Source organism: Dermochelys coriacea, chromosome 2 (genome assembly GCF_009764565.3).
Source record: "Dermochelys coriacea isolate rDerCor1 chromosome 2, rDerCor1.pri.v4, whole genome shotgun sequence".
NCBI lineage: Eukaryota > Metazoa > Chordata > Testudines > Dermochelyidae > Dermochelys > Dermochelys coriacea.
This window is the reverse complement of record NC_050069.1, coordinates 123136432-123162538: the sequence shown is the minus strand read 5'-3', so window position 1 is coordinate 123162538 and position 26107 is coordinate 123136432. Positions and strand designations below refer to the sequence as shown.

General features: G+C 40.0%; 1 protein-coding gene across 1 annotated transcript in view; it reads left to right on the top strand.

Moving 5' to 3' along the window:
* The window catches only part of MYLK4 (myosin light chain kinase family member 4), a 38302-nt gene extending 25442 nt beyond the window's left edge, over window positions 1-12860 (top strand). Inside the window, 7 exon segments of the mRNA XM_038391377.2 lie at window positions 1550-1691; window positions 3911-3981; window positions 5466-5594; window positions 6530-6682; window positions 7051-7129; window positions 8944-9019; window positions 11067-12860. Coding sequence (XP_038247305.1) covers window positions 1550-1691; window positions 3911-3981; window positions 5466-5594; window positions 6530-6682; window positions 7051-7129; window positions 8944-8991 — 622 coding nt within the window. The 3' untranslated portion in view covers window positions 8992-9019; window positions 11067-12860.
* Window positions 12861-26107: the final 13247 nt, after the last annotated feature.

The following is a 26107-nucleotide window of genomic DNA, read 5'->3' as shown; positions in this document are numbered from 1 at the left end:
TCATCCATGAACACAGGCATGGTAAATCTCCAGTTATGTGAGGGGAATTCACAGCCTTACCAGAGGACAAGAAATACATGCTGGCTCTGTGCCACTGAGGATTACCCTTACATTGAGCTGATCCTCCTGGGGCTGGTTAAATTATCTTGAGGGTCAGATTACATTGTGATGAAGCACAAAGCAGCTGCAGAGCACTGTAGAATCAGGTAGAGGTTGTCTAGACTCTAGAGGAAGCCAAAACTTGGTGTATCAGGCACATGGAGGGGGGTGGTAAAAGGTGCAAGTTATATTGGCTTGGACTCTTCTGAACTTTCTTAGACTTAGGGCTTGTCTACACTACAGACATGGGCAGCACATGCACCCCTCATTCAGGGAGGATATTCACCTTTTCTTCCCAAGGCCCCGCCCTGCTCCTCCCCTTCTGACCCCTCCTCCCTGCTCATGCTGGCCGGCCTACCAGTGCAGCACTGAACCCCAGCCAGTGCCAGGAGTAGCCCTGAACCCCGCCAGCTCCTAGAACAGCCCTGAGCCTCAGCCGGCCCAGTGGTGCCCGGAGCAGTCTGGAGGCCTCTGGGACCAGGGCTGCTGTGGGAAGCATTAGCGGAGGTTTGGGGAGGCTTAGCTTCCTTTGACCTCCATTATCCGCCACCCATGACTATACAGCCTTTACTGGTTTAGCTATCCCAGCAGAGCCCTCTTGTCCAGACACAGCATAAACTGGCAAAAAGACTTTTCCTACCTGCGTAGCTACATCAGCTCCCATAACAACAGTAGCTAGGCTGACAAAAGCACTCTTCTGTCAGCATAGTTGCATCTATACCAGGGGATTTGCTGACGTCAGCTGGGGGGTGGGAGGGTTGATTTTTTTCACACTGCTAACCATCATACCTATGGCAGCAAAACTTTGTAGTGTAGATTAAGTCTTTGATTTGCTTCTGAATTTGGCCTGCATACTTCAGAAATGGCAAAAGCTAAAATTCTGCAAAAAAAAAAATATCTAGTGTTAAACTGAGGGTGTTCTAGAATTCTGGAAGAAATTTTAAAAATCTCCATCATGAGTTGAGATGGGCTTACACTGGAATCTTGGATCCCAAATCCATCAAAGTCTGGGGAGGTTTGGATCTAGATCCAGGAGCCTGATTCTCAACTGCATTGCCTCAGCTTTATGCTGACATGACTTCACTGATTTCACTGGCACAAAAACCATGTTAACACAGCAGAGAATTGAGCTCAGGTCCAAACCTTTAGATTTGGATTCATCTAAGATAGTTGGATCCAAGCTGGTAGACTGGATCCAGGCACCCTCAAACATGGGGAAGTTCAGGTCGGGATGGAGCCGAACCAGTTTGTAGGAGCCAACCCCATTGGGAACTCTAGGGAAATTCAGATCAGCATACAAACTTCATATTTTGGGTCAGTCTCACTGGGCTCAGCTGTGAAAGAGTCTCAGGAAAATGGTATTTTAGATCAGTCTCCAGTATATCTTCTGCATTAATTTCAAGACATGAATTTGGACTCAGTGACTGTTCTACCATTTTTCTCTCTGCAGTGTGGATGGAGGAGAATTGTTTGACCGAATTATTGACGATAACTACAGTTTGACAGAGATGGATACCATCTTGTTCACAAAACAGATCTGTCAAGGGATTCAATACATGCATCAGATGTACATTCTTCATTTAGACCTGAAGGTACAGAACAAGATGCATGCTTTATGCAGTAGCAACTTGGCCTCTACCATAGAAATTAATTTCCCTAAGCGAAGGCACCTAAGGTTCTGTAGATTCCCATGGCATATCATGGTCTCTGTTAAATCAGTGTAAATCTACTTTAACCACATTGACTCCCATTAAATCACTCTGGATTTTTGCCACTGTAAATGAGATCAGAATCTGGAGAAGATCTCATCAAGCCCTGTGGCTTGAGCTTTCTGAGGATGATTTTCCAGCAAGTCAGCTACTGACTACAATATTTTGCACTTCTGTGTCATCTTTCATCCATGGATCTCAAGGCACCATGCAAACATTAATTCATTCAACCTCACATTGTCTCTGTGACAAAGGTAAACATGATTATTCCCATTTTATCAGTGAGAAAAATGAAACACAAAGGGATTAAGTGGCTTGCCCAAAGTCATAAAACATGTCAGAGATGATGAAAACCCAGTGTCCTATTTTAATGTCTAGATTGCACTGACACTCATGAGCATGAACAGCATCAAAGGAAGGTGTGGTTAGTGACAATTTTTTTTTAAAAAATGAGGTAAAAATTAAATGAAATTAAAAAGCATTGGTGGTATATTGCTTTAATCAATTTAAAACAAGCTCCTAGTGTGTGTATTTAAAAAAAAAAAAAAGCAGATGCTTCAAATTTTGGTCTAACAGTATATATGCAGAGACCAGTTAATTTTCAATGGGTTAATTGGCAAGTACAAAACATCAGTATAGGTGTGTCTAGTTAGGACACAAATTTGCAGCAGATCTTTATCCTTCTCCAAGACCAAGTTTTTTGCTGAATAATAAACTTGTCAGTTATCTCTGTTGAGAGCAGGAATAAGAGAGAAATGCTTAAATGCCCTTAGTTTTATGACTAGCTATAAAACTTCCTAATGATCTGCCAGGTTTACAACAAAGGAGAAGGAAACAACATGTTTGGAAGTTTGTTTTTCTTGGTTTATAATTTGCTTAAATAACTGGAAGTTAATATACTGTATCTTCAATGTATTTAAAACACAATGTTGCATATTTGGATCTCACAGACGCTTGTGTAAGTCAGTTGCAATTCCAGAACAAGTCCCTTTTCCTTTGTAAGTACTTATAGCCTGGAAACCTATAATCAAGAAATCTGCTCTCTTAATTGAGATTAATTTCTTAGAGTTGGCCCAGTTTTGATGTGAACTCAAAATGCAGAAAAGGAGGCATGCTAACATCCAGGGAGTTCTCAACAGAAACTCTTCCAGGCACATAATGACCATCAATGGTGATTCTATCCAGTTCTCCTTGCTCATAGATTACTTTGTGATACGAAGGTGTTAAAATGGAAGAATTAATGAGACTCATCAGGGCCAGTGTCTGGGATACAGAAATTCCATTATGAGAAATATGTTTAAAAAAATGTGAAATGCAAAGTGAATTAGTAATGGTGACAATGGATAACTAATGTCTTAAGTGTTTAGGGCTGTTTTATTTCAAAGAGGACACCATCAGCAACAAGACCAGGGTAACTATAAAACCGCTGGCAGTGAACATAAGACTACACGGTAGACATTTATACTTCAAAGACAGTGGGCCAGATTCTGCTCTCATTTCATCTGGTATAAATCTGGAGTAATTCCATTGATGCTAATGGATTTATGCCAGTAAAACAGAGAGCAGAATTTGGCTCTATGAAAATCCAGAAGGATTTAACCTATGAATCCCACCTCTAAATGTCTGAGAAGAGTGTAAAGCTGATTTGATTAGTATAATGTATCATCAGGCAGTTGCTGCCAGAACAGCAGTGAACTCAGAGATCTGGGGCACAAAGATAAACTTCAAAGCACTGCAAAATCATTTTTAAAAAGTTCTGATGTCAGCTCATTAAGGGCTGTAAAATCACAACGCCAACATCCTGAAGCCTGTTTGGAAGCTCCTTCCCCCTCTCACTAATGAGTCCTTTCTCTGAACTGCTGCATTATATCAAACTGAGACGCCATGGAGAAGAAAAAGCAGTACTGGCACAGAGTCCAAAACCTCAAATGCCACATGATTGCAGGAGGAAGTACCCACAAAGTGAAACCTGCCCAAAGATGAAAGCATTGAGATGCTTATTTTATGCTTTGCAGTGTTTTTAGTTTTGATTCCACTACAGTTCACTACAAATCCAGTTTGTCATTTCTCTTAAAAGTGTGTTTTCTCTTTCCTCCTGGCAGCCTGAGAATATCCTGTGCGTGAATCGAGCTGCGAATCAAATAAAAATTATTGATTTTGGATTGGCAAGAAGGTATGTACGTGTAATCATGCTAATCATAACACATGAATTAGGAAACAATCTCAAAAGTGTTATGCTTTTGGAAGAATGAAGCTGATGCATAATAGCTTCCTACCACCTTTGGAACAAGTTTAAGGTGGCTCTTTTAGTGATGAGCATCCTTAAATTAAACAATGGATAGTGGAATAGTATATTCACACAAGTATGTAGAGTAAAAAACGTTAGTTTAAAACCTGTTCTCAGCTGGTATGTCTAAAGAGGGTTGGCCATAATAGACGAGACCAATGGTCCATCTAGTCCAGTATACTGTCTCCAAAGTTGTCTCCAGTTGTCTCCAGCTGCTTCAAAGAAAGGTGCAAGAAACCTGCAGTACACAATTATGGAAAAACCTGAAGTCCTTATACTAAGACTGGATGTCTTTCTAAGAGACATGCTCAAGCTCAAGCTCATCCTCACCATGGGCTTGATGTAGGAATTACCGATAGAAATTCTCTGGCCTGTCATGTGCAGAAGGTCACACTATATCATCATACTGGCCCTTATGTCTACATCTACATTAGACACCTCTGGTGTAGCTCCCTGCTGCTGGAGCCATGCACTGCAGTGAGGAAAGGCTCTGGCAGGGGCTTTCCTGCAGCGGGGGAAGACTTCAGCAGCAGGACATTACTCTGCTAAAAAATAGAGGGGAGATGGGGAGTCATGACTTGGGTGAGTAGAGACACAGGCGCCAACTTCTCATGGCGCCAGTGGGTGCTCGTACCCCCTCCTGCCCCCAACCCCACCCCCATTCCAACCCCTTCCCCCAAAGTCTCTACCCCCTCCCTGCCCCTATTGGACCCCGCCACAAATCCCTGCCCCAGCCCCGCCTCCTCCCCTGAGCACACGGTGTTCCCCCTCCTCCCCCATCCCTCCCAGCTGTTTCACGGCGGCAAGCACTTGGAGGGAGGGGGAAAAGCAGGCACGCGGCGCGCTCACGGAGGAAGTGGAGGCTGAGGTGAGCTGGGCCGGGGCGGGGAGCTGCCAGTGGGTGCAGAGCACCTACCAATTTTTCCCAATGGGTGCTCCAGCCCTGGAGCACCCAGGGAGTCGGTGACTATGAGTAGAGAGCCTCACCCTTCAGGTGTGTCTGTACTCTACTTGCCTAACCTGTGCCTCAGTGGCTACGCTGCTGTTTTTATCTGCACTGGGGGACTGCATGTCTAAGTACACTACACGCTGCTGAAAGAAGGGTGCAGTGTAGATACACCCTATTAATCTGGGAAACCTAAGTTTCCTTCTAACCCTATTACATAGAAATCGTCTTATACCCTGAAGCATGAAGCTTTCTCTCTCTTAGAAAAACTTATTTTCATCCTTACTGTTGTACCTCTGATTGTTCTTGTTTTCCATATCAAATGTCCAGTCTTTTTCTGAATCCTACAACATTCTAAGCATCAATGTTAGAAGTTGTATTAGACGTGAAATGGGTATTGACTGTCCCTGTTTCCTTCATCCAGATATAAACCCAGAGAAAAACTTAAAGTGAACTTTGGCACGCCAGAATTCCTCGCTCCTGAAGTTGTGAACTATGACTTTGTCTCCTTTCCCACGGACATGTGGAGTGTAGGAGTCATTGCCTACATGCTGTAAGTAGGACTTGTATCTGTACTGTGCACACAGTAATTTATATCCACTTTCTGAAGTTTGCTATTAAACTGGAATATTGACAAAAGCTGTATCTGGGTTTCAAATTGGTTTGCCTTTCTGAAGTCTTTATTCGGGGAAAACTCCCGTTGATTTCAATTCTCTCCTGTCACATTGCACATCTCAAGTGAACACTTTTTACTCATTCTGTGCATGCATTTTCCATTGATATCAGGAGGAATTCCGCATGCTAAATGAGTGCAGAATATGAACAGAGATCCACAGTTTAGAGAAGAGAACGGCTGTGCAGATCATAGAGTAACATTTTACACTTCAAAGGTGCATGATCATTTTTATTTGTTTTATTCAACCTCAACAAAGTTACAACGAGTTAAGGCCTAATCCTGCAAAGTGCTGAGTGCCCTACATTTCCATTGACTTCTGAATGTGCTCAGCACTCGGTAACTCTCAAGACCAGGTCTTAATGGACAGCAACTTGCTGTGAGGGGTTAGGAGCACGACTATGAACAATGAAACAATCCCAGAAAGAATATCACAAATCAAGAGTAGGAAGGAGGAACCACAGAAGAATTAACATAAACTATGTCCATTCAGATAAGTAGACGCTGGTAGTGAAGGTGTGGGTTATGCAGCTATATTGAGAGTTAAGCACTGGAAAAGGTTAGACAAAGAGATTGTGGAATCCCCATCATTGGTGGTTTTTAAGAACAGGTTACACAAACATCTGTTAAGGCTGGTCTTGGTTTACTTAATTCCACTACAGTGTGTGTGTGTGTGTGTGTGTGTGTGTGTGTGTTTGTGGTGGGGGAGGGGAAGGGAGGAGAGAGGGAAATGGACTAAATGACCTCCTGAGTTCCCTTCCAACCATATATTTCTATGATTCTGTGTTTTTCATATGCTATATAATATTCTTTAGGCTCAGTGGATTGTCTCCTTTTCTGGGTGATGATGACAATGAGACTCTCAACAATATCCTGGCTTGTAGCTGGGATTTTGAAAATGAGGAATTTCAAGATGTTTCTGAAGAAGCCAAAGACTTCCTCTCAAAGCTTCTAATCAAGGAAAAAAGGTATTCAGATTCTCACCATTCCATACCTTTGAAATCTACATTTGGTGTCATCACATTACAGAACACCAAAAATGCTCTGTCACTTGTACTGCTACACTTGATGATTACAGTAGCCATTGTGATTTTGTTTTGCTTATGTAGAATATTATTAAATTCCACACAGTGTCCTGAGATTACATGAATGTATTTTCACAGGAGTTAACACTTCCAGTTGCCATTGTTCAGCTGCCACCTGCCACAAAGCATCTTGCAAACCTGAGCATCATGCAATACCAAAAGGATGGACAGCACACATCACTAGCTAGGGCATAACTGTTGAATCCTAAGATCCTGTGTTATTACTTACTAGTGTTCTGTTTTTCCTTTAGCTGGAGAATGAGTGCAACTTCATCCTTAAAACATCCTTGGTTATCAGACCATAAACTCCATTGCGGACTACAAAAGCAGGTCTCCACGTTTAATTATTCTTGTTCTTTGCAGATCTGCCAGTGCTTCTTTGTTCTTGTTACCTCGTTATTTATTCTGAGGTTCTCTTCTTCTGTACTTGAGTCTGTCCTGCTGCTGAATTATGTGTCATTGTGATATATAAACATTTGTTTGCTTTTGTTTATATTTTAAGGCTGGCATGTTTCTGTGCGTGTTCCCTGGCTCTTGCATGTCTGTGTGAAGAAGTACCCATGGTGTTGGTTACTGTACATTATTGAATGGATCGATTTGTTAGCAAAATAACAGACAGATTGCAACAAACATTAAACATTGGTTGTGCAAAGTTTGCAAGCTTTCTTTCAGTTTCCAAACAAACATGGGCAGGTTTGGCTTTTAAAATCCCTTCTGGTTCACTTGGGGTCCTGCATGAAATCTTTTTAAAGGTCAATCCCGCCCTTTCCCTTCTGACACCTTCCCACCTCCTAATAGAACATGGAATTCCTGCCAGGATACATCATTTACCTTAAACAGCCTTCAGGGGACCATCATACCCTCTCCAACTTCAGTGTGTTTGGGGCTGGCCAGCTTAACGCTAATCTCAATAGGAACATCCCTTACCTTGCTCTAAACATTCCATTTGGCTGAAACAGGGTCATTTTGATTTAAAGTAGTTTTTGATTATTACTAACTTAATCACTCAGTAGGTTTTGGAGGTTAAAAGCTGTTGACTATCAAATCATTGGGTAAGGCTGAGCCATGTGGTTTCATAACCCAAAACAGAAAAGCCTCAGAAGAAGATACCTGAGGCTGCCATACATTTGGGATTCAAAAGTTTGAGCCATTAAAATGGATTCCTACATTTATGCAGCATTTGGAGCACAATACATATTTGTTCTGCTTTTCTTTAGGCTTGTCATCTGCATGTAAGCAACAAAAGTCATTAAAAGGGCAACGAAAACGTAGTGGAAAAATGAAAGTAAATTAAATTACTGTAACGTACTGAGTCTAGCATATAGGTGTCAGTGGTGCCTTCTATTGAACAGAATCAGGCCTGTTCAAAATCAGAACTGACATTAGTAGGTCAGGGTCTCTTCCCTGAGCTCAACTGGTAGAGCCCTGTTTAGAGCTTTTAAACAGGATCTGAGTTCTTTCCCTGCTGCTGAAGTTCCCATTGTGACAACCAGAGCTGGTCAGAAAATGGAAGAAATTCACAAACATTTTATTGTCATTTTTTCATTTGCATGGAAATTTTCCGAGCTGCTCTCGAGACAAATGTGCAGTCTCAGGTGTCCATGAGCTTATTCCAATACATAGAAATATCCACAGATGCAAAACACTGATGGGAGGTGCAAAATACATTCTGATGGAAAAAAAATTTAAAGTAAATATGAAGGGATAGAGGGAGAGTCAAAATTAAGAATGTTACACTTTTAGGTACACCTCTAGAGGGATATCAAGATCAATTGTACCCCTATTGATATGGCTGCAGTGAAGCCATGGATATGGGGAAGAGGCTGTCATGGTGTAGAGCTGCATGAAGCCTGGACCTCTTCATGAATGGCTGGATCCTATTGCCCCTTATATGTTGGGGAAACCCCTTTCCCCATGGAGAACCTCATAGAGATTTCCTCCACTTTGACCTCCCTCCTATAGTTTCTCTGTGCATACTTGTACTTGTTTAAAAAGTAGCTGTATTAAATAGACAGGTGTTGCAGTGTTTTGCTAGTATATTATATTCAGCACTGGTGTGTGTGTATATATATAATATTCAGCACAGGTAAGAGATGATGAAGCTCGACTAACTCTTCCAATAATGTTGTCTCCTTTTTTTCTAGAGGAAGGCTAAGTGCCACTCAGAGTCTGAAGCACCCATGGCTCAATGACCTTTCCAAGAAAGCTGCCAAATGGAAGGTTTGTCTCAAGTCCCCTTGTTTCTCTTCAGAAATAAATGGTGCAACATCTATGGAAGGTATCAGTGGAATACCAGAAATGGCCACAGTTAATATTACTAGAAGATTTACTCACCAGCACCATCTGCACAACTGTTTGACAAGCAGTGTGTCACCAAAGCTATAGGCTTGCTCCATTGATTATGACCATCACAACAGTGTGGAAGGGAGGAACAGTGAGAAAAAAATCAGTTTATATATGAAACTGCACATACAGCAAACTCAGTGGGTGAAATCCTGGCTCCATTGAAGTCAATGTTAAAACTCTCATTGACTGTAATAGAATCAGGTTTTCACCCAATAAATGTTCTGTGTTGGAAGCTTTTGGTTTCTTATATAATGGTTGTACGTCTGGTTTAAAAAGGGATAGAAATATGCTTGTATAGTAATTTCTTTAACAAAAGGCTATGGGCCGTGTCCTCAACTGGTTTAATTGGTGTAGCTCCCTTGACTTCAATAGGACCAACCTGATTTACTTGAGCTGAGGATCAAGTCTTAGATGACGGTGCCCTGTGCTGTTGAGGAATCTGTATCAAACAGCACAGTTGAGACAGGGCATCTCTTTCCTTTTTCCTGGATCACTGTCTTTGCCCTTCCATTGACAAACACTTAATTAGTGGTTCTCAGGCTGACGAAGTCGCCTCCCCTAAGGGGACCAGGGCGACGCAAGTCTGCTCTAATTTTCTCTCTGGTCTTTGGCTGAAGCGTATTCACTCAGCCACTTTGAAATTTACTTAACCACTTTCTCAGATGGCAGACATCCCCTCCCCGCCCAATACACCACTGCACCAATTGCCACAGCATCTCTTATGAACTACCATAGATCTGGTGCTTCCTTTGAAGCACTGTGGGAACCAGTACAAATGATTTGGAGACAGATCTGAGGATGACTGGTTGTGGGTCATGGTACGAAGAAAGCTGAGAAGCCATGCATCATAATAACCACTTCCTTTTAGCATTGCACCATGAATAATGACTGAGATACCAAAATAAAAATGGTACCACTTTTCATTGTTTGTGCTAATTGTTAAGGGTATTATCATCCATCTCTTAAGAGCCAGTCTGTAATTGATGTTTGCTTTTGTTTCCAATGTGTTTTGTAAAAAAGCTATCATTGTTCAGTGGGGCTAAAAAATTCTTAGTCTATTATGATTCACTCTCACTTGCATTTGATATCTCCTTTCTTGAGCTGCCAAAGCCACATGGTTTCTTAGTATGCTAATGTAGTCACACCAAATATTGGGGAGGGACATGTTGGACCCTCTTTGTACTGATCCTCACATCACTAGAGCGATGCCAATTTACATCATCTGGGCAACAGCCACACATTGAAAAATATTTTTATTTTTTATTACAAGAAAGCAATTATCTGTCTGAGGAAAAAAATCAAGTTTGAGATAACCTTGATTATTGATGGCCAGTCCAGTGAAAAAGAAAATAAAATGTTCAAATACGCTTTTTAAGGCTTTATAAAGAGTAGCTAACTTGCAGTCTACCATACAGGAGGAGATAGTTTTTAAAAAATGAGTTTTTCAATTTACTCCACAAGTGGACTCAGTCATTACTGTGTTTTGTTTTTAGAACACAACCTTTGGGGTTGCCTCATTTAATCCATGATAACATATTCATGTGGCAATTGATTTAAACATGGTCTGGTAAATGTTTGATGTGATTGTACAAGCAAATGGAGATAATTACATACTCCCATCCCATATGACAGTAGTGACAAAATGACAGCGTTGTTGCATTTCATGAGAGACCTCCTGAATTTTTTTTCATTAAACAAAGAGACCTAGTCTTTTTTATGTTATAAATAGCATTAAATAATCTTTCACAATCTGAGGTGCTGGCGGGAAGTGGGGGACTCTTTGTAAGCAGTCAGATTCTACATTGCTTTCTCTCCGTCACACAAAGAAACCACCTTGTGATGTTCCTAGGGAATTGGACCAAATAATTGTATTGAAAGTATATTGCTGAATTAACTAGATTCTTGGTTTGTTTATTTGCAGAAAAGCTGCTGTGTGGTTACTGCTGGTAAGAAATTTGGAGATATCAGCAGTTCTGGTGCTTTGACCTTGTGATGACTTGAGGCTTTTACTAAGTGGACCAAGACCACTTTAGCTGCAGGAAAAGTTCCAGCATTACTGAGCTACTTTTCCTTGCTTCAGCTTTCAAAAGAGGAAAACAACTGCTGCAGTTCACAGGAAGGTGTCTTTGCCAGAACACCATGTAATCTGTGTCTGAGATTGCTATGCTAGTTTGAGTTCAGAATATTATCTGTTTTGTCTTTGCTTTCTTGATTTAGCTAGTGAGAGAACTTTGGGGTTTAAATAACATTGGCTCTTTCTCATCTCAGCCCAGCAAGCAGAAGATCCCTGCATTACAACAGAAGTTGGAGTTGATTTGAGATTGAAACCTCAAATTGCTTTTAAAAAACAGCTGGCTGCGCATTTAAAACTGATTATACTCTGACAGTGGAGTCAACAAGGACTAACCCCACTAAAGTTAAAGAAGCTACGCCAGTGTAATCTCACAGACAAGCTCTCAGTGTATGCAGGATGTCTTTAGAGTAGAGTATGCTGCATACAGGACTGCCTTTGGTATTTCCTAGTATTTCACATTGGTACTGTTTTAAGTTCAGTTGGGTTAAAAACACACAAGAGGATATTTTGTTATCAGGACACCCAGATTCTCATCTCTAGTGTAAATGCAGAATTAAGCCCTTGACTTCAGTAGAGAACGACTTCAAATCAGTTACTTTGGATTTATGCCAATGCAACTGGCTAACTTCCTTGTTGTCACTGGAATGACACTGGTGCAAAACTAGTTTGTGAGCGGAGAATCGGCCCCCTAATCCTCACAACATAGAGTGTCCTGTTTGCTTCTAGGAAATGGCTTATTTAAAAGATCACAAAAAAAATTTCAAAATATTTTCTGTTGCTTCTCCAGATTCCAAGCTGTTCTGATACATAACTAGAAGAGGGGACTGGGAGTCAGGCTACCTGTACTCTATTCTCAACAGTGTGTGACCATGGGCTAGTCACCTAAACAGCCTGAGCCCCAGTTGTCCCATCTGTAAAATGGAGATTATGACACTTACTTTTGTATAGTGCTTTTGGGGTTAAAGACTAGATAAATCCAAAGTATCATTATTATTTTACTTTACTCTACTGACATATTGTTGTGGCTTTGGATTTTTTTTTTTTTACTACTAAGTTTCTAATTAAGCAACATGTCAACACAGCCCAGTATATTTTTCTTGAAATAATGGCATATCTTGTTACAAGGCAGAAGGGTAAAGGTCAACTCAATTTAATATTACAATGGCAATAATCCCCACATAATGATTGTCATATCTTTGCCCTTATGAAGTGATGTTTGTATATAAAATTTCAAGGAAAGAGTCAGATGCATACATTTGTTGGACAGCATGCATATGATATCCTTGACAGCCAGTTACAGAAATCCAATTTTGTTCAGAGTTCAAAAGCTATTTCATTTTATATACTCTTAATGTATATATACACTCTTAATGAAAGCTAGTGTGCTGTATTGCATGCTGCAAATACGTGCATACATACAGCAACATTACTACCACAGTAAAATAAAGGAAGAACCTAGGAAGCACTGTCCCATTTTGACTGCTCCTACCTGCTGTTTAAAATCTTAGGGCCAAATCTTTAGGCCCAATTAAAGGATTAGAAAGCATACCTTATACTTACTGTGATAGTGTCAAGAGCTCAATCTATTTAACTTAAAGAGAAGGTTAGTGGGTCACTTGATTACAGTCTGTAAGTATCTGTACAGGGAACAAATATTTAACAGTGGGCTCTTCAGACTAGCAGAGAAAGGTGTAACACAATCCAGTGTCTGGAAGTTGAAGCTAAAAGAATTCAGACAGGAAATAAGGCATAATTTTTTAACAATGAGAGTAATTAACCATTGGAACAATTTCCCAAGGGTCATGCAATCCATCACTGACCATTTTAAAATCACAATTGGATGTTTTTTTAAAAATGATCTGCACTAGGAATTATTTTGGGGATATTCTGTGGCCTGTGCTATACAGGAGGTCAGATTAGATGATCAGAACGGCTCCTTCTGGACTTGGAATCTGTGAATCAATCATCATACTTAGTCCTAACTCAAATAAACTCCCACTGGCATCAATGGGAGTTTGTCTGTGGAAATACTGAATAAAATCTAAGCAAGGGAAATCAGGATTCGGCCTGTCAGCTGCTTATTGTCAGTCACAATTCTCCTTTGTCTATGCAAAATAAATGTGAGAGCTACTAGAACACCTTTCCATAAAGCTAGAATTCATATGATGTGTTTCTGTTCTGACTAGAGGCAAGAGCCTTGATACTGCTAGCATTTTGTATGATAAACAATTCAGTGTTCAGATTAAAAGCAGCAGGCTAAAACTGGAATGATGAAATTTCACTTACACAGTTCAGGGCCAGTATTGTGTTGTTTTTTCCTTAGTGTTTTTTATATAACTTGCATGTAATTTTGAATCTTTATAATTATACTAAAATAACTGTGTGACTATAGTCTTATAACCACTACCTGCTTTAATATGCAATTCAGCTGGTGGCATTTGGTGTTTCTGGGGAATAAGGAGGATGCATATCCTTGAATAATAATTAAGAGCTAGATAGTACCTTAAAGAAACAGACCCGTATTAGCAGGGTGTAGAGGGATTGCACTGAGTCGGAGTCAGCCACAATTCCTCCAGTGATGATAGGGGACTGTGGTCTCCGCTACACTCTTTTACAGAGAACAGAATTCACTACCACCACTCCCTCTTTTGGGTACGCACACATACACATGTGAAAGCTATGGGACCCCAACATTCTCCACCCGCCTTGGGAGGCTAGTACCACTGTCAACATCAGTCTAAAACATTTTTGGAGTTCCATAACCCGAAGGCTGAGATTGGCTCTAAACCAGGGGTTCTCAAACTTCAGTGCACTGCCACCCTGTTCTGACAATAAAATTACTACATGATCCTGGGTGGGAGGAGAGGGGGCCAGAGCCTGAGCCCCACTGCCCCTGGTGGGGGGAGAGGAGGCGGAGCCCAAGGGTACCAGCCCTGCGTCCCAGTGAGTCTAATGCTGGCCCTGGAGACCCCATTAAAATGGGGCTGCAACCCACTTTGGGGCCCCGACCCACAGTTTGAGAACTGCTGCTCTAAACCATTTAAGGGTGCAGTGTAGGGGAGAGGAGCGCTTTTTGTTCTCTCCTTCATTTGTGCATGTGTGTGGGGCCAGATCCAGTGTGGCCCCTAATATTATACTCCAGGGACTTGACTTTCACTTGGATGCTAAAATACAAGGTAAAGACCAGATTCCAAAGTCTTGGCTATGCTAGCATTTTTAAATTTTCTACCGTCGCACTGTCAGCTGTGCACCTCTGTCAATTGTGGCAATGGTGGAAGCTGTGATGTAATCAGGCTGATGGGGTTTTAACCCAAAATCTTCTAGATCTGCTATCAGTGAAGATGACATGTATTTTATCTCACCTGCTGTTGATTTACACTTGTACTTCTATTGCTGATGAAGCTGCACCAGCAATAGAGCACCAGTGTGAAATATAAAGGGAAATGGTAGTGTATCCTACATCACTGATCTGTTATTATGTTCATGTGTGCAAATGGAGTAATGGATTTATTTATTTATACTTAGTGTATCTTGCAATGAGCACTGTATGTTGCAGGTTAGGATCCGACCCAAAGCATGGTTGCAGATTCACCTTCAAAGACCATAACTTCTACTGTTATGAATTCAACAAGAACTTCTAGAGATCAAGTGATCCTTTATTCATAAAACTGTTAGGGGGAACTCTTCAGACAAATTAGGACACATTTATCCTGCTCCAAGTTGTTTATAGTCTCATTTGCACACGCCAGTTTGTATTGATTTAATTATCATCCCATAGTTACTGAACAAAAATGTATTTTGTAACAGCTGTGTTTTTTGCAGTCTGTTAAATTTACATCAGTAAAGTTATGTACATCTGTGCAGCGGGGGGGGACACCCAAACAGCTGTATTTTTTTAAAAAACCCTACTCTCAGATGTGAGTATTTAGCTCCCTTTAATGCCATGTATGTGCAGCTAGAGGTACAATTTGGTCCTCAAAATCACAAACATGGTATAGTGTGGGGACAATAACAGCACTGTTGACGGTGTGGTAACATTGATAAAATAGATTTTATTTCTGCAGTTGAATGTGAGACAATGAGGCAAAATGCCCCCTGTACATTGCTTTCACTATGCTTAATAACAAATGGCTTAAATAACTATTAATAATCATTAGTGCTAATAAAAGTGTCTTATAAAATGTTGTTAGAGATATTCATTTTTTTCTGGCTGTTGAAATTTTAGTAAAATAATACTGACACAACTTCTTTCATAGAGTTTTTGAAAGGATAATTCTGTCTCATTACACTTTGAACAGCATGCTGTCTTGTTTTCTTTTTAATTCTGGTTTGTTGGTTTCTTTACTACATGGTAAGTACCAGCTACAGATTGCTATTAAATTATTTGTTTGTTTAACACATAATTTTTGATTTTATACTAGCTTAAGAAAATGGATTTTAAATAACTGTCTGAATGAGTAAGCCATCTGTGTGTTTGCTTATTGATGGTTTTGTTGTATATTGCTTTTGAGATTTCATTTGGAAACTGTGAAAAATTACTGTCATTGAGAACAAGTTTGGGTGCAAAGGGCACTTTATCAGCAGGGGTAATTGCATTCAACTGTGTATTCACAGATGGGCAGACATGGCTATAGTTATTGCAGGTGTAACCAGAGAACAGGGTCGAGTAGAAGCAATGGTATGAAGGAAGAAGGTGTTAAGATGCAGCATCCATTTAGGTTTGTTCCCACATTGTCCCAGAACAGCAATGCCTTTTCTAGGTGAATAAATTTAAGGGCCAGCTTATGGAAACTACATTGATTTAAATCATCTGAGGATCTGGCCCTAAGCTTGATTGTAGAGAGGAAAACAACATCCATTTGGGCATGTAGACAACTCTAGAAATAATACTACACAGTAATTACTTTGAGGTGCTAATCAGTAGAAAGTCATTGGGAAGTGAGGGCACTCAATGGCTCTTAAGAGTGCTCAGTAACAGTATCTGAAAGGGTTGGGACAATACAGTTCTTTACATATTCAAGTACTGTAGGACAAAAGTTTTCTAGTTAAGCCTCAGTGCCAATATGAGTTAGAAATTATTATTTCCATTTTACAAATGAGGCAGAGAAATAAAGTGACTTGTCCAAGGTAGAAGGCAGCTAGTGGCAGAGTTGGGATTAGAACTAAATGCATCCTGATTATCAACCCCAGACTCTGTTCTTTTAGGCAAGTATGGGAGCTTCTCAATTTGTTACATGTGGTGAATACTATGGAAGTTATGAGTGAGGAAAATCTATATTGAGTCATGAGTATAGTAAAAAAAAACAAAATGAAAAAGACTGAACATAAAATTATATTAAAAAAGAACCTGTAGCCATGTGTTTACCCCAGCATCTTAACAGTGCTCGGTGACCATGTGATGATCTGAATATTGCAACAGAAGCTGAAGTTTTTTATTAAAATTATTACTTTTCAGATGCTTTTTGGTAGAAGCTTCTGTATGTTACTGAGCTAAGACACTGAGTTAAATTCTGCTTTTGGTTGGACCCCTAAAATAATATCAGTGCAGTTTCACAGATCTAAATGAGATCAGTATTTGGTCCACTTTTTATAACACTCCCAGTACAGAAGCAGTCTCAGAAATAGTAAAACCGTTGCTGCCAGGCTTGATGGTCAGAAAAAAAAGAAGTTTTATAGTTTAATATTGCAGAAAACTCATTTGAATGATTTAACTAGAACATGTATTTTAGCAGTAGTTAAGCCAGTAAGAGAACAGGCTAGAAACTCTCTCTCTTGTTTGCAGCTCTTGTTGCTTGCCTCACAAGTTAATGATGGTCTTCCTCAGCAAAATGATGCATGCCCCCCCCAGCACTTTTCAATTGCTAGAGATCTGATAACATTATGGGGTGATGTAAATGCTTCTCACACTGTGAACTTGCAGTACAGGATAGTGAGCAAAATGAGTGCCATTTTCCTTTAACATCAAAAGCCACAGCAGTGATAAACTCACACTAATGTTCCAAATTCTGTTGAAAACCATTCATCCTTGCTTCCCCCTGAAAGGATGCTGCATCTTTACACATCATTTTGCATCATCATAAATATATAGCTGTGATTTTGTCTCGTGTAAATAAGACTTACATTGCATGAATCCATTTAGCGACATTAGACTGTCAGTATCACCTTCCATGAAGGCTTATAGTTCAACAACTACCTACCTATTTAAAATACTAGATAAAAACTGCATCAAGGTATCTCTTTGTAAATACGTTGTTTTAGCTACATTGCTAAAGTCACTAAACTCATGCATGATCACACTTAGATGCAGTAGCGCACATGTTTGTGTCCCATACAGCAACATTTTCTTAAAGCTCAACAATAGGTGTAATAGAGCGAGGACTAGGAAATGTGTGGATGCTTATATAACGCATAATTTTATTTTTGGAATATGGTTTTATAGATTAATACTTGTATCTGGGGGATGGGTTCCCTTGTGAACAATATATAGCAACAATGTACACAAATTATACGTTTTAGAATAAATACTGATTTTGTTTACTCTGACATTCTTTGGTTGGCTGTATTTAATTTAATGTGTCTGTCCATTTTTGAGCATCAGAAAAAAAGATGTGCTCTTTTTCATATGCAAGCTACAAGGTAAATAAAGAGTAACCTGCAGCTGAGGCAAGCTTAGCTGACTGCCTAAACACAAGATCAGTGTTTGGCTTTTCTGATAGTCTCAGCTCCCTCAGCAAATACAGCTAGGGCTTAATTTAAAGTCCATTCAATGGGCTTCAGAGCTGGTTTCTGCTGATCGGGGAGGGGAATCTCTTTATTGTTTAAATACTCTAGTGACTCAAGCTGAAGTAATAACTGATTTTTTCGGTTCAGTGACTGAACCAAAACATCTAGGGGAGAAATTGTTTCATTTCACAAATCGCAACTGATTTTTGGTTTTGTTTTTCTCACCAAAATAAAAATCCTCAAAAAATTCATTCCAATAGAATGACACCTTTCAAATGTCATTTTGAAACAACATTTTGATATGAAAGTTTGTTTCAGAATGGATCGTTTATAAAGTGCCAAACTATATCACCTTTTCTTTAAAAAAAAAACCAAAAACCTCATTTCCTCTGAAAGTAGCTGCTGAATTCAACTCAAATTAGCAGTGTCAGGGTAGCTGCTCTCTGCCAATAGACTGAGCTGAGGGCCCATGGACTGGGGCATGTGAGCCCAATCCAGCTAATTACAGAGGGCTCAGCTACACCTGGATCTATAAAGGGCTGCTAGTAGGCAAGTGGAAGGACTGTGATAGCCTGAGCCCTGGGGAGGAGGATGTCACAGTGGAGTGAAGGTAGCTTCTGTGGTGGGTCCCTGGAGCCAGGGGACAGGGGTTTAGGAAAGCAGCCCTGTGGCAGCTGCTCCAATGTGGGGAGCAGAGCTGACAGAGGGTGGGAGGCTGACAGGCTGGAGTGCCACAGATCCCTGGGTGAGGGGGCGTGAAGCCCCTCACCAAGGATTGAATTAAGACTGTGTTTGTTAACCCTGTTATGAAAATAAGCTTTCTTGACTGAGACTTGGTGTGGCAGCACATGTTTTGGGGCTGGGAGAGAAGTGACAACTCTGGTGAGTCACTCTCTATCTCTTCTTTCTCCCCCCCCCCAAATAAACACCCCTGCATTTTTTTCAGTGAAGTAACTATTTAACTAAAAAATGTTCCACTCTGCTAGTGCCTGGCCACTATACAGGGCAGTCTGTTGCACTCTTCTCCATAAATTCTACTTTATAGCAATCAAGAAGTCAGTTATTGATTATTTGTGCATCAGATTTTTAATCTTAATTAGGCAGGGAGTTTACCTCATGTAAATCAGAAGAAAGACCTCCATTAAGAGTTGGATCTACCCTACATTGGAGTGACTGGACCAGTAACAGAAGTAAAAGAGAAAAAACAAAACACGGACATTTTATGAGAGAGAGTGTGGGGGGAGAAGGGGAGCCACAAATATAGAAATGATTGGGGATGGCCTCTCATTGACACTTGGTATCACAGAGTGCTCTAGAGCCTATAAGGTCTAACTGTTACTTTTTCTCCATAACTCATTCATAAGACTGATCACAACTCTTTTGACATTTATTATGCAAAGGACTCAACACTGCTTTCCTCGCACTAGAAAACTCGCATTTGAAGTCAGTTGGAGTTTTGGCAGAGCACCGCAGGACCAGCTCAACTGGACAATATGAGCCCATAAAATTAATTTATACACCAAATAATATTATGACAATTTTTATCTTCTGATCTCAGCACTTTTTAAAAGCAGTTAATGAAGCTAGTCACCACAGAGCACCGCAGGACCAGCTCAACTGGATAATATGAGCCCATAAAATTAATTCATAAACCAAATAATATTATGACAATTTTTATCTTCTGATCTCAGCACTTTTTAAAAGCAGTTAATGAAGCTAGTCACCTGGCACTATGGCAGTAAAGTTTGGAAGTTGGAGGCTGTGTGGAGGTGAAATCTTCCAATTCAGGATCAAGGTGCAGGATACGTGGGCTGGAATAGCAGCTGCTGCCCCTCTGCATCAGTTACACAGGATGCTGAAACCTCCATTCAGATCAACAAAGCTACCCTGATTTACACAAGTATGGATCTGGCCCAAAGTGGCTTGTCGAACTCCACAGAGAAAGTCACCAGAAGAACTTGAAGCAGAAGTCTGGAGACCTTTCTCCAAGTTCCATGAATAATCGCCAGATGCATGTCTTCTCACATAGGCTTTTAAAGCATAGGAAACAAGTATTTCTTCCTCCCCCATGAATACTAGACTATCCTGCGGTAATGGTCCCAAACAGAAGTGACTATAATGACACAAGAGCATTTTGGGGTATTATAGTCCTAAACCCTGATTATGCATTGGAACAAACAAGTGTGGTGGATCTGTGTGTCCATGTGGAGTCTCACTGAAATCAATAGGATCCTGCATAGGTGCAGGTGTCCATGTTAGTACATGGCAGTGTATGTTTAGGGTCTTATATTTTTGCTATTTTATTTATATATAAATAAATAAATAAATATATATATATATATATATATATATATATATATATATATATATAAGACTTTTGTTATGTCTCAGCTTTGGGTGTCTTCAGTCTGCCCCAATGGGTTTCTTTTGGAAATATTAGACCTTTGCACTGCCTAGGTAGTGATGATGGTTGGCAAGGAAGACATTTTCTCTAAGAACATAAGAACAGCCGTATTGGGTCAGACCAAAAGTCCATCTAGCCCAGTATCCTGTCATCAGACAATGCCAGGTGCCCCAGAGGGACTGAACAGAACCAGTAATCATCAAGTGATCCATCCCCTGTTGCCTATTCCCAGTTTCTGGCAAACAGAGGTTAGGGACACCGTTCTATGCATCCAGTGAAGTGAGCTGTAGCCCATGAAAACTTGCACTCTAATAAATTTGTTAGTCTCTAAGGTGCCACAAGTACTCCTGTTCTTTTTGCAGATACAGACTAATACGGCTGCTACTCTGAAACCCATCCTGGCTAAGTGTAGTAGTCGGTCATCAGACCCTTCACATACTCTCGGTGTGTGTGTATGTGTGTGTGTGTGTGTGTGTGTATATATATATATATATGCCTCTGGCAAAAATAAAATACACATATAAATAACAGCTCCCTGTATGTGTCTGCAAAGCAAACATACGTTTTAAAAATGTGTTCACTTAGATGTATGTAATTAAAATATGTTGATTGGGTAGGAGGGAGTTCAACAGGGGACATTCATAATTCTTCATTAATTGATTTGATAGCCAAACCTTTCTCTTCCCCAATTATTTCAAAGAACCTGCTCACAATAAATGTCCTTTGAAATTTTTTAATACTACTTCAATATTACCCAGAACTTCAAAACACACAGGGCTTCTCTTTATTTTTAATTATTTTCAAATTAATTATTTTCTGAATCCTTTCAATCTGTCCATTTGTTCAATAAAAGAGAATTTTAATTTTTAAAGGCTGCCCAAAACTTCCAGAGACTGCTTTATGGGTTGCTTTTAATGAAAGGCTTTGGAAGGGGACTAGAGATTTCCACAGTCCTCTTCAGCCAAAATAAGAAAAAGAAATCACTTCATCAGTTGTGACTCACTCACATATCCTATGTACAACAGGTATTAACTTGGGAGCTAAGCCATCTTGCTCTTGGACTGCAAAACAGAACTGTATACAGAAACTATGAACCAGCCCATGTTAGGTGCTGAGCACCCTTAATTCTATTGATTTCATTGAGAGTTAAGGGTGCTCATCACCTGGCAGGACTGGGGCACAAAGGGCTGTACCCTTGCACCATTTAAGGGCCTAATACAAAGCTCACTGAAGGATTTCAGTGGGCTTTGGGTCAGGCCCTAAGTCAATGAAAGTTTTGGCGCTGACTTCAGTGAGTGCAGTAGGTGGCCCAAAGTGATAGAATTATAAAATAAGGAAGGTTTATTCAGTGGCTCACAACTTTTAGGTGCTATTGTTACATCCAGAAACTTCTTTCTTTTTTGGTAGCTTTTGTTGTACCAAATTGGCAATGTTACTATTTGCCCTGAGCTCATGGCAATGCTGGGGTGGTGGGAAGGAAAGCTTCAGATTTGTTAAGGTTACAAGCATAGTTTCAGAGTTATTCCTTAAAGCATTGTAGCCTGGTGCATAAGGAAATAAAAATGAGAGACTAATAACACTGGAACAAGGCAGGTAAGGTATAGATAGACATTGTGCAGTTCTTCCCCAGCCAATGCTTCTATGCATCTCTGCTATCCCACTACTGCCATATTGTCATTTATACACAACACACACAGCTTGCTAGTACACTTATATGGGCTTTGACACCTTTGACATCTAGTAGAGGAAGCAAAGCACCTGTAATAAGAAAGCAACAAACAAATTCACTACCTTTGATAGATCAAAGAAGGAACTAGATGCAGAATATCTGGAAGGTTATAGAGTAATTGCATCCACCCCTGTTTGCAAAGAGACAATGCCACAATTTACCATGCACTGCCATAAATGTAGGGACTTTGATCTAATTAGGTGTGATGCCTGACAACTGAAGACAGGGGACGGCGAAATCTTCAGGGTGTTCTTGCTCCTTCACAGACAAAGCTTTAATGCTTTCACAGAGGAATGATATGAAGATTCCTCTATGTGAGACAGAGAAAATTGCTTGAAAGCTAATCACCCTCATTTTCATGACATTCCAGTTGTTTGGCTAAGGGATAGAAGATGAGGAAAGTTCTCAACCCAGACAAAGCTACCTCTGTTTTATATGGTATCTCTGTGTTACACTGTGCAAAATGTTACCTACCAAAGGATTATGTCAGCAGTTTCTTTGTAACCAGTTTGATTGTTCATCCATCCATCTCACTTCATGGGTAGCATCTCAAAAGCACCAGACTGCTGAAAGGACCTTATTTAACTGGCACCAAAATTTTGTTGGGTTTTTATTTTTGTTATATTTCAGATGAGAGACCTGAGAAAAACTGATATGAGAAGCAGTTGAGAGATGCTCGGCCACTTCACTCTTATGCCAGATTTGAGGGCCTAAAAAAAACATTTATGTGGCAGAGGGTATGTTTTCTATGGCTGCTGCTATAGAAGTTTAGGAGCTTGGAATGTTAGAAATAGTCCAGGGGGTAGAGGGGGGGATGAATTAGCAGATAGATTATCGAAGGTGCCTGATAAATGTCACTTGCCACATGAAGCTGCAGTTTATCCCATGGATAGCACTACTGCACACAGATGCACCAGGGATAGTTTCCAGTGTTCTACAGTACATTTATGTACTCCCTTCATCATCTCTCCGAAATTTTACGAAGTGTTTTTCATTATTTGTGTGTGGTGTTTTCCCATTGCAAAGTATGCTCATCTGCACAGTTCTTAGTTCTCCCATACTTGCTGTCATCCAAGTAGTTTATGAGATCACTACACAATCTGAGAAAGAGATAGGTAGGGAATAGTACTTATAAAACATGGCTCTTTCAGTCACTTTTCAAAAGTCCATATTATCCCAACACCAGAATGCTCCTTTGCATATCATTCTAAAAACCACATTAACTCTCTCTTCCCTCTACCATACACCCTCTGCTCTCACCCAGTACTTCAGATAGTACCCTGTTTCACCAGCTTAGACTTAATTGCAAGCAGGGGATGGATTTCCTAAATCATTAAAGAGCCAGGAACAGAACTGATTTATCCATTTTGTCCCATTTTTAATGATGTAGGGGCCAAAGCAGGCAACACCTTTTTGAGCTATCTCATCAGCCATCAACTATTAGCTTCTCTCAGATGTTCATTAAACATTACAGTCATTCAACAGGTAGGGATGAAACAGCTTCCTTGAGAGTACAACCAGGCATGTAGCACCATTACTGTTTCCAGGCTGCAGATGGACAAGCTTCCTAATATATTTGCAACAAGCTATATTGCTTTGCTGAAGACAGAATACTTACCCACCTGGACAATGTTTCACAACCAAAGGTATCTAAGTGAATTCATCTCTATCAAGCATGAAAACATAACTGTATTTTGTACTGTTTAATCATTCCCTCTTTCTCCAGCTTTTGACATAAATTATGTCCTTTTACGGTTTGTTCCCTTGACTAAGCCTGCTTGCCACAACTCCTGTACAAATGGGTGGATATCACTTGAGCCTTGTGTATTTATTATTTAAAAGTTTCAAAAGATGAAATAAACTCGAAGCTCAAGACTGTCAGGAGCATATAACCCTCATCTGTTTACAAAGATTGCTCTTCCATTGATCTCTAGTTCTTAGGTTACATTGTTTACCCCTCTTGTCATTGACTGACAGAAAACTTCATAGGTCACATTATTTCCCTTACCTATCTTAGTTACAATTTAAGTAACACTAGCCAAGCTTGCCCAGTGAGATTCTTTCTTCTTACCATCCTTAGTAATAGACTTCTTCATGGAATGTCTATAATTTCTTATGTACAAAGGTAAGTTATGTGAATTTCCATAGTTACACAGTATATCAATGACAGAGTTGGGACTACAACCCAGGAATCCTGTTTTATTTATTAGATACAGTATTAGTGATAAAAGTGTATCAGAGTCATTTATACTTCCTGGAGGCCTAGAGTACTATCAATATAAAGTAATCATAATACTTGCATTATGGGATATCTTTAAGGTACAAAGATCACTAATAGAACAAGTTTTCTTGCTCTTTACTGAATACAGCTTTCAGCTGAAGGCTTTTTAAAAAGTCAGATAGCATAGTTAGGTCAAACTAGATGATCACAATAGTCCTGTCTGGCCTTGGAATCTATGACTAGTTCATTCCTATTAACAGTTCACTTTCTGCAGCTGTGAAGGGATGTACAGTTTATGTATTTCTAGGATAGATCGCCTTTCATCATGGTGCAAGGTGTACCTTACAATATCCTTTTGCTCTTCTCCCTTTCATGCTGGGAATTAACCGGTCTCCCACCAATGTACAGTTTTGATTCAAGAGACCACTTAACTTCATTCTATGCAGGATGGCACCTACGCTGGTGCTTCACCTTCAGAAGAGGTTTTAAATCCCATTTACTTCAATGGGATTTAAGCATGTGTTTAAGTAGCATCCTGAATATGTATGCTTTCCTGAGCCTGGGCCCACAGTAGCAGTAATTCTGTTGAAGTCAATGAAATTACATTGTTGAAAACTGGTGCAAGAGGATTCAGGCCCTATTATTTATATCTCAAGATTAGTGATGCAGATTGAGTTAATTATTTGACTGGTTCCCAAGACTTTCTCCCCAGTCTGGGGGGGGGAGGGAGTGCAATGATAAAGAAAGAAGTCTTACCTTTGCTATTAAATGACAGACTCCTATATTTTATTAAGCAGAGACTTAGGTGTTGAAGCAGATGGTTGTATTTTTCTTGCACATGGCTACAATGGTCACTAGAGGGCAGCATTGTTGTTTTCTCATTTGATGGAATGTTCACTTCAATTTGTTTATGGAGTAACTGGAAAATCAAATTCTTTGCGGAATTTATTGTAAGTGTTTATTTGTATTTCTGTTTGCGCAGATTGAGGGTCAGATTTGGGAAAAGGAGAATAATGGAGGTTCTATGCTCAAGCTACACACACTGTCTTAGGCTCTACCCATAAGCCGGTAATAGCCGGATGTTACGATAAAACAATTAGTGATGTGGTTATAGATTCATAAAGTATGAAGCCAAAAGGGACCACTTAGGTCATGTAGTCTAACCTCTGTATAACACACAGGTCATAGTCTTTAGCTGAATTAATTCCTGTTTCAAATAGAGCATGTCTTTTTTTGGGGGGGAGGTGGGGGAGAGGGGAATCCTGTCTTGATTTCTAAAAATGGCCAGTGATGAATAATCCATCATACCCCTCAGAAAATTGTTCTAATGGTTAATTACCCTCACTGTTAAAAATTTGCACCTTATTTCTAGTCTGAATTTGTCTAGCTTCACCTTCCAGCCATTGGAAGTTGTTATACCTTTCCCTGCTAGATTGAAAATCCCCCTATTATCAAATTTCCCAAGGGGATACTTTTAGACTGTGATCAAGTCTTCTTTTAAACTAAAGAAATTGAGGTCCTTGAGCCTTTCACTATGGTATGTTTTTCAATCCCTTTATCATTCTGATGGCTCTTCTCTGAACCAGCTCCAATTTGAATTAGGAACACCAGAACTGAACACATTATTCCCGCAGTGATCACAGATAATATAACCTCTGAACTCCTATGCAAGATTCCTCTAGTTATGCATCCAAGGATCACAGTAGCCCTTTTGGCCACAGCATCATACTGGGAGTTCATGGTCACCTGATGATCCCATGTCTTTTTCAGAGTCATTTCTTCCCAGGGTAATATCCTCCATCCTGTATGTA